Raw genomic sequence first — 9,804 nt, forward strand, 5'->3', positions numbered from 1 at the left:
TCAACAACGCAGTGGTTATTTTTTGTAATTTAACTGCGTTTTTGGATATAAATAAAAAAATCGGATAGTGCCGTACAGCAATACCAACCGTAGGTTGTTACTTAAAACTGTCTCTTATAAAAAAGAAAAAAAGCGTGTGAATATTACTCTTGTCAGTCAGTCAGTTAGTCTGTCCTGAAACCTGAATTGATTAATTGAATCAATCAATGCACATTGGCACATTGCACTATTGCAGAGGCGCTCCTAATTTGCCTTCTTGAGGAATTAAAGTCGTTGTGTCTTCACGGGTGGAGGACCGCACACTAACCAAGGAACTCCGTTTGTCTAAACTCTAAAGCCAGGCCAAATTTCTTTTGACCAATATTTAATTTTATTGAACCGTTTCAATATTAAATAGCGGTCAGGTCACTAGATGACTAGATCACCCTGTTTTGGGATTGGGAAGTGGTTTAGTGCGTCAAGATTCGTGTCAGATGTTAACCCATTGTTTAAGCCCTGATGCCGTAGTATCTCATTTATATGATTTGGGGTTATGTCAAGAAACGGGCTATGAGGTATGAGGTACGAGCTCTTTAGGACCCACGTAAGATAGCATTGAGTTTCATAATTTGTTCGAAACAATTTAGATATTGAAATTTTTATTGATTCCGGAATTTAAATCTACCATTTCTGCATCCTGCACCCAAAGTTCTTAAATTTAATTATAATAGTTATCCTGATTGTTTACCTTCTAGATAGTTTCATATATTTCTAGAAATTTAATAAACATATATTTATTTCGGATTAAACTATATACTTAATTTAGTTGGCTAGAAACACAATTCTATTACCACTAATCATTTCAGATAGATGCTTTTATTGTACTTTTGTCATATCATAGATAGAAAAGTTATTTCATAATTTTAACACCATTGATCATTTCGTGATTTTATCATCGTTGATCATTTGAGATGCATGTTTTTATCACATTGTTATCATTTTATAAATACAAATGGGCGCGGATCCAAAGAGACCGAGGGGTATACAAATACAAGGGCTTGTCTCGGAATCCTGAAGTTGTATTTATTTGTACCCACGCCAGGATGACAATCAGGTCTATCTCTCAATTTTTACGGCCCAGAAATAAGGTTGAAAAACATGGCCCAGGAGCACAGGCCCATCATAAGAAAAAACAAAAACCAGCGTCTGGATTTTTCAACTCATCATCGCCCATCTCTGATTCACAGCATTTGATCGTACGCGAGAAAGAAAGAAAATAAAAGAGAACCAGTCGGCAGTCGCCAACCGCCAGCCGCCAGCCGCCGCCATTTAAAAGTAGTCGAGGGAGAAACCGCCCCCATTTAAGTTATATATTTATCGCGATAAATTATTGTCTTCCGTCGATTGAATTTGAACCATGGCGGATGCAACGGAGATTCCGGAGGGTTATACCGTAGTCAAGGAGGGTGAAGCGCAAATTCTGATGCAAACAAGTAATACCGTGTTCTTCAATAAGGCTCAGGTATCTCTCTACATTGCAAGAAGAGTTCTCTAATAGTTGTCATAAAATTTCAAAAACGAGAACACACCCACTGACCCACACATAGGCCGTTTAGGTTTCAGGGTTTAGGGTTTTTCGTGCACAGATGCCCTTCATAGTACAGTCCTTCTTGTCATTACTATTTTTTTCAAGTATTTTCCTTACCCCCCTGTTTTTTTTGGGCAAAAACATGGTTCTTACCCAGGTTTGCTTAAAATCCTGTTCACAATTGAGTTTTGTTATAGTATGTGAAATTTGTTGTACTAGGCAAATTAGTGTGCCATCGAATTTAGTATGATATGGCCCATCCTGCAATTAAGTCATTGGTAGTTGTAAGTAGTAGTTAATCTATTATCAACTTTGTTGAGGTAACTGAGATAGAGCAGTCTAGAAGTTTACCAGGGCAGTTGTTCAGGATTGCTATATGTCAACTTTGTTGAGGTAACTCTTTTACCTTCTTGGAATTAGGTCAATAACAGAGATATGTCAATTGCGGTTTTAAGAACCTTTATTGAGAAGAGAAAGGAAGAGCATGAGGCAATGCTCAATAAAAGGAAGAAAAAACCAGAACAAAGGACAGTGGAAGAGGATAGCAAGGTTTCTGCAATTTCAAAGGAAGAGAGGCAAGCTGAACCGGCCATGCCTCAACAGGACAGAGTGAATGGTGAAGGCTCTAAGGAGGTCGATGTAGCTGTCAGTGATGGGAAGAAAACTAAAACTTCCAGTTGGAAAAGGACTGGAGATATTCAGCCACCTGTTGTTCTGGAGGTATTAATTAGCAACAACATCTCCCATCTTTCTATTACATGAATTGGGTCACTAAAACAGGTACATTGTGAAGTCATCACTTGACCGAGGTTGACCATACCAAAATCAATCAAGGTTCTTTATTAGATTCAGCCATTTGTGCCCTGTTAGCAGGTACAAAGTGTCTACCGATCCTTCCTTTCATGATGACCTCAGCAGCTGATCTAGTGTATGCTCTATTCTTTTTAGATTTTTGAGTTTTTTTTTTTTTTCAAATTGCAGGCTTTGTCTGCCTCAGGACTGAGAGCTCTGAGATATGCACGCGAAGTGGATGGAATTGGAAAAGTCATTGCCCTAGATATCGAGGAAGGTACTTAAAATTTAATTCTTTTCTTTATGTCTCCCTTTGGTTCCGTGTTAATTATTTTGAGTCTTCCAATTTCACTCTGGATTTGAGTATTTTCGAATGACAGTTTAGTACACCATGGAAACATGTTCGACAATTAAATTGACTTAATTTGGTTCTGCTCTTGTTCAATCTAAGGAAGAAACAAGAGCTCAGGCAAAGGGCAAGTTTGTAGAAGAAGGAATATCTTTTTCATCACACTATCTTGTGCTTTGGTTATACCTGCAAGTGAATCCCAAACTGTTGGGTTGTCATCTGGCATGCAAAAGAAGTTAGGATCCAATTAGCAAAAAAAACTTTAACTGAATTGTTATTATTTGCTTTCAGCCTCTGTAGAAGCATGCAGGAAGAACATAGAATTCAACGGAGCTGTGGCCTCTTCTAAAGTCCAAGCTCATCAGGCTGACGCTAGAGTTTACATGCTTACGCATCCCAAAGAATTTGATGTGGTATGTATAAGATGCATTTATATGTAGTATCAACTATGATTTTTTTTTTTTTTTTTGCAAAAAAAGATTATCCACTGTAATCCCTTTGACCCTAAGAATAATGCAGTTTGTCAACAAGGTATGTAGTCTTACATTTAGATATTGCTTTGCTCTCTTGCTGGATCCGGTTTAGTTAGTCTTTTAGTGTTGATAAAATTACTTTTTGATACTTTCCAGTATATATTTTTAACATGAAATAATGTATGTTATGCTTGGATTCTCAGGTCGATATCGATCCTTACGGGTCACCTTCAATATTCTTGGATTCGGCAGTACAGTCAGTGTCAGATGGTGGTATCCTGATGTGCACTGCTACTGACATGGCAGTCCTTTGTGGTACTAGTGCTGAAGTCTGCTATTCCAAGTTAGTCTTTGTAAATTTGCATTTTGATTTCTTTTTTTATGGTATCTGAAAGCATGTTTTTTAAAGATCGTCTGTCTTAGCGTGAGCACTATGTCTTTGTCCATACCTATGATGACTGACACTTGTATCATACAACTTTCAGCATGACAGTACTCTATGACACATCTTTTCTTTTGATTTGTTTTCCCTCTTGTTTTAGTGGACCGTATAAAAAGTTTCAGAGCACGCTGCCAACTATTTATCTCTTTTCAATTCCAAAAGCATTCTTAGAATATTGAAATAAAAGATGGTTTTACAGATATGGCTTTATTAACTTTGTGATACTTTTATGTGGAATATTAGGTATGGCTCTTATCCAGTAAAGGGCAAGTATTGTCATGAGATGGCTTTGAGAATTCTCCTTGCAAGCATTGAGGTACGTTACTTTAATTGGTTTATTGGTATTATGCTGTGCATGTGTATGATCTACCTCCATAAAGCTGGTCACTTTTAGCCTCGCCTTGCTTCTCTTTATCAAGTGATGTACCAGTTGGATTCCAAGGCTTGCTGTTGCATATATCACCTTTTTTTCATTTTCAAGGAAAGAATATATATAAGGTTATATGCCCCGGATACAATTCGGTCACTGCATTCTGATACCTAACAAAGAGACAAGATTGGGCCTTTTGCAGTTTTATTTTGCAAACTTATTTGCCTACTTGATGTGCAAGCATCAAGTGTGCTCTAAACTCTGAAGCAGCCTCAACCAGGCCTCAAATTGGCAGTCAAGCTCAAAAGAGAGGACAATATGAACCCAGACTTCGATGGTACTAAAAGTTGTTATTGCAATGGTTGGTACAAAGGCATAGTGTACAGGTTTTTTGTGCATGTAGCATTTTTATTTTGTACCAGTTATTTATTTTTGTATATCGATTTTGCAGAGCCATGCTAATCGGTACAAACGATACATTGTACCTGTTCTTTCAGTACATATGGACTTCTACATCCGAGTTTTTGTCAGGATATTTACGTGAGTTTATCTAATCTGAATAAATGCCTTTTTCATGATTCTATTTCAAAAGTATTCCTGTTACAATTTGTACATTAGTATTAGAGTGTAATGCACATAAACAAGAATAAGAGGTTAAGATTGGATATATGCTTTATTAGGGAACATCTGATGGTTTCTATTCTTTTTTGGCTTATGTGATATTCATGGTTGGTAGGAGAATATGATATCATTGAGGCTTATCAGGGTGCATGAATTTGTAGCTGTATGGTTGGCTTATCTTTTGGTGATATATTTAATGAGCAAAATATCATGCATCTCCCTCTAGAACATTGGAATATTATTTATATCTAGCTCTGATAATTATTGGAAGATACCACATAATATGCCTCCACTCTCTCCCTGCTGGATTAGGGGGCTTCCGTGTGATAGTATATCACATGATATTGCCTCTTCTATTTGTTGTTATTCAAGAGGCTTATTTCTGATTCTGTTGTTAAACAATTGACTTTTATTTTGTACTGAAATATTGCAGCTCAGCAGGTGAAATAAAGAATGCCCCTCTGAAGCTCTCATATGTATATCAATGTGTTGGATGTGACTCTTTCCATCTTCAAACCCTTGGAAGGGTTGTTACCAAGGTACACGACATTACAAAGTTTGATCGATGATTCCTTTAAGGCTTTAAACTGTTGGCGTTTCTCAGTCTGGTCCTTGAAAACCGTCATTTTCCTCTGAATTTTGGGTTTTGTCCATATTCATACCATTATTCATAGAATAAAGATGGTAATTATGCATGCTTTAGGTTTCAAAATGGGAAGTTTGAAATTTGCACCAAAACAGGAATTTTATGAAGTATCTAATCAGATAACCAGACATAATAAATCTCATTGCCACTCAATTATCTAATATATGTTCCTTTTGCGCCTTTTTTTGGGATAAAATAGAATAACTCAGTTAAACATTATCCGGGTTTTGGTCCCACGGTCCCGCAAGCATGTGCAGATTGCGGAAAGAAATTTAACATGGGTGGACCCATATGGTCAGCTCCTATTCATGACCAAGATTGGGTTCTTTCTATATTGGAAAATGTCAAATTTATGCAAGAGAGATATCCTGCTTATGAGAAGATACTTGCAGTTCTTACTACCATTTCAGAGGTATTTTTTACTGCTCAATGTTCAAATTATTTATTATTATTATTTTTAATATATATATCTCATCCTCTCCCATTTTATACAAAAGGCAGGTTTTCCTGGATTGCAATTCAAATATTACAATTCCAGATACTAATACGTAGTAATGATGATTGGTCAACTATAAATAGCAAGCAGGCATTAAGACAGCAATCAAGTAGTTGTGTGATTAATATTTGAAGTGCTTTTGTTATATATCATATAATGTAGGAGTTAGATGATGTGCCCTTGTTTGTTAGCCTTCACAATCTGTGCGCAACCCTGAAGTGCACCTCCCCCTCTGCAGTGATGTTTCGCTCAGCGGTGCTAAATGCGGGTTACCGCATATCCGGTAGCCATGTGAACCCTCTTGGGCTCAAGTCTGATGCCCCCATGGAAGTCATCTGGGACATCATGCGCTGCTGGGTCAAGAACCATCCCATCAAGCCACAGCCACCTGATCATCCTGGATCTGTCATTCTTTCTAAGGAACCCAAAATACAAGTACGATTAAACCTCTGGTTCAATGTTGTATCATTTGTATGTATGCACATAATTAATATATAACTTTCTTGCTCTGCCTTATAGGGATGAGTTAGATATATGTATGGAACTATGGATTGATCATTTGTGTTTCTTTTATTTTTTGGGAGAGAGGGGTGGGGGGAAGGGTTGGGTTTGGTAACTAACACACATCTGAGTTCCAGTACAGGTGCACTAGAAGTTGTTTTTAATTCCTTATGACAATGTAGTTTCTGACCTATTTTGCTTATCTCCATTAATATAGGCGAACTTTGCTAGGGCAGTTGCATCACTGAGTAAAGCGCAGGTGAAAAAGGTTAAAAGGTTTCTTCCCAATCCAGAGAAGAATTGGGGCCCAAAGGTTAGAGCCGGTAGACAGATCACTAGCAAGCATGTTTCTATTTATGGCTCGAATGTCCTCCTCAATGGTGATGAAACTGGTGGAGAGCCACTGGAGGCAAATAACGGAGAACCCTCAGCTAAGCGTCAGAAGGCTGACAATAATGGGGCTGCTACTCAGTCTTGATTTTAATAACTGCAGCTTTTAAGTTTTGCTCTATTGGGTATTTTGTTGTGTTGCCAGCAAACTCTGAGCAGATAGATGATTTCAAGAATGAAACTACTTTCAATGTCTTGTATTATTTTGTTCTTTGTTCATGAAAAGGAAGAATGGTTATGCTCTGGATGTAATTGGAAGAATGCCGTGATGAGAGCATTCCATATAAGATGCTGAAATGCAGATAATGGCTGCACACTGGATTTTGTTTCACAATATTTTTTTGCAATATTGGACGTTTAGTGTTTGGCCATGATGTTGTAACGAAAGGCGATTCTTGTCTAAAATATGTTGTAAGCGTATTGACATTTGGGGTCGAAAGTTCTTTTCTGTAGTTTTCATAAAAGAATGTAAGATTGTACTACTATTATAGGAGGAAATGGGTCTGTAGCTCCAGCTCGGTATCTGTTTTTTATGCCATTAGCTCTAGCATGTGTTTGCAAATTATTAACAGATCTAATTTTTTCAACAGAATGTGGCTTTCAACATGCTCATCTCAGGTTTATCTCTTACATATGATGTTAGCTCGTGTGCAAAAGCCGGATTAAAAATTTGGTGGTTAGTAAAAGAAATCGGAATTGGTGGTTAGTAAAAGAAATCGGAAAATGAGCAGCGGTAATTTTCAGCAATTTAAGATATGTTATGCCTATTATTATATATCTTATTTTTTATTTTAATTATATTATTAATTCAACAGTCAATTTTCATGAAATAGCACAAAAAAGTTATTTACTTAAATCTCATAAATCAATAATTGTAACACTGACCATCAGTGCTATACATAACATCTAGCTAGAAATAACTCATACTAGATCATGGGTGAAATAGCACAACAAAGTTCTATGATTCACTAAGCATTTCCAGGAAGCACGAATCTCAAAGCAAGTCTACCTTTTTTTGTGCTTCACTAAGCATTCCTATTTTTTATTTTTTTTTGAAAATCTCAACCATTCAAATACGTTCTGCACAAATCTCAAAGCACAAATAATATTGTGCTATCCCCGAATAGGCACCGTACACGTCGGTCACACAAAAGTTGAGATATCTCAGAGGATACGCACTCGATAATACACGCTATGCAGAGGCGGAGACATGTGAATAGTATGGAGGTCAATTGACTCCATTTTAAAAAAAAAATAATCACAGTTTTGTTATATAATTTACAGTAAAATGCGACGGGAATCTATAATTGAACACCATATTTTTATGAGAGCAAAACTAGGGTGTGATGTGCTCACCAAGAAGGATTGGCGAGCACACCTCCAAAAGACTATCGGATTGACTTCGAAATACAAATCTAAAATGTTAAAATTCATGTACTTCGTGAGTGATGCATGTAAATGCAAATTTTAAAGTTTCAAATTCATTTAACACATGGTCAAGCAGTCAAAACAGTGAACATTTTATAAGTTATTTTTTAATTGTTTTATGTATTCATTTTTCATCATTTTTTGACCACCTGACTATGTATTAAATGAATTCAAAACTTTAAAAATTTTGCATGTACATGCATCACTCGCAAAGTACATGGATTTCAACGGTTTAAATTTGTAATTCGAAATCAACCCGATAACCTTTTAAAGGTGCGCTCACCAACTCCTCTTGATAAACATATCACACCTTAATTTTGCTCTTTTTATGAATATCTTCTATGAACGACCCTTATTATTTTTTGGGTTATTTGATTACATCACACCTTAGTTTTGCTATTTTTATGAATATGTTCTATGAATGACCCTTATTATTTTTGGGTTATTTGATTTTGGGTCTTCTAGCATTTTGAATTTTTTTTAATTCTAAAAATTGCTCACATGTTACATTGTGCCTCTCTCTCTCTCAAATCCCACTTAGAATAAGCCAAAGACAGCTCACATGTGACATTTTTTTTTTGTGTGTATGTAGTTGACATTGTAGTCTTCATTTACTGAATCTCTGCCTCCTCCTCTGATGCTATGCACGACGTGTTAGGCGTCTTGGAGAAGTTGAGCCAGCACCTTTAACGAGACATGTATCATGTCAAATAGATATAGAGATGCATGTTATGTAACACCGTTGATCTGTTTCTTTTTTGAGTAAAGGTTGGGATCAAAATCACTTAATTATTTAATATGCACAAATCGTTGTTCTTTCTGAGTTTTGAACCTGTTCCAACACGACACAATATATCCTTTATCTGTTAAGATTAACAAATAACAAATGAATAACGAAAAGTGATTGAATAAATTGATAGGTTATTACCCTCCATGTCTACCAATAGAAGATAGGAACTTAACCCCTCTATTTTATTACTAAAAAATATCCAAGTATTTTACCCCAAAATATAATAAAATAATTAATATATCTTATACCAGTTTACCTTACACAATACCAACACTAAACCAGCACCAATCAATATGAAACAGAAGTCAGGTTATATGCTAGGGTGCCCGTTTTCAACATATCATCAGTCTATATCTTGTACCAGTTTACCTTGACACAATACCTCGTTCCCAATTAATCTCAATTCAATCTAATAAGTCCATACAAAGATATTGAATTTGCAATAGGGTACCCTGCACAACCCTGAAAAACTAAAATTAGGATTAAAACTAAAAAAAAAAATACAATTTCAATTAAACAAAAATCAAAACTTGAACCAGCAATTATCTATATGACTGGACATGCAGTATTAGACTTTATTACATTATTTTTTGAATAAAAATATCTAAAGAATAATTAAAAGCAAACATTTTTTTTTTTTATGAAAAACCTGATCTGTATTAATAACATAACCATATAATAACAATATTGGAGCCTATCTTTTAAACTAAGTAAAAATGGTTCTCCCAATAACAAAGTTCATAATAGTATGGTCAAACATAGAAAATAAAAAAAAAAAAATAATGATTTTTTTAAACATAGTTCCAGAAAATTATGTATTCTTTTAATTCATTTTGAAATATCAAAGAAAATTAAAAATAGAGAAAAAAAAGTGAATCCAAAAATATTTTTTCATAAATCTAGAGCTATCAGATTTCAGAATTCTCGGATGATTTTATG

At 35.5% G+C, this 9,804-nt stretch overlaps 1 protein-coding gene across 1 annotated transcript; it reads left to right on the forward strand.

The window, feature by feature from the left end:
* Positions 1-1,207: 1,207 nt before the first annotated feature.
* Positions 1,208-7,024, forward strand: LOC144568007 (tRNA (guanine(26)-N(2))-dimethyltransferase 1-like). Its single transcript, XM_078318222.1, has 11 exons — positions 1,208-1,501; positions 1,988-2,287; positions 2,549-2,636; positions 3,000-3,121; positions 3,385-3,524; positions 3,867-3,939; positions 4,445-4,533; positions 5,048-5,153; positions 5,460-5,672; positions 5,919-6,191; positions 6,475-7,024. The coding sequence occupies exons 1-11, from the start codon at positions 1,397-1,399 to the stop codon at positions 6,733-6,735; spliced, it is 1,770 nt and encodes a 589-aa protein (XP_078174348.1). The 5' UTR covers positions 1,208-1,396; the 3' UTR covers positions 6,736-7,024.
* Positions 7,025-9,804: the final 2,780 nt, after the last annotated feature.

Source organism: Carex rostrata, chromosome 17, assembly GCF_964058835.1.
Source record: "Carex rostrata chromosome 17, lpCarRost1.2, whole genome shotgun sequence".
NCBI classification, from domain to species: domain Eukaryota; kingdom Viridiplantae; phylum Streptophyta; class Magnoliopsida; order Poales; family Cyperaceae; genus Carex; species Carex rostrata.

Excerpts from the sequence above, each read along its gene's own strand:
- LOC144568007 (XM_078318222.1), top strand. The coding sequence starts at position 1,397 with ATGGCGGATGCAACGGAGATTCCGGAGGGTTATACCGTAGTCAAGGAG. Across the intron at positions 3,940-4,444 it reads TTCTCCTTGCAAGCATTGAG|AGCCATGCTAATCGGTACAA; the intron begins GTACGTTACTTT and ends TCGATTTTGCAG. Across the intron at positions 4,534-5,047 it reads GTTTTTGTCAGGATATTTAC|CTCAGCAGGTGAAATAAAGA; the intron begins GTGAGTTTATCT and ends GAAATATTGCAG.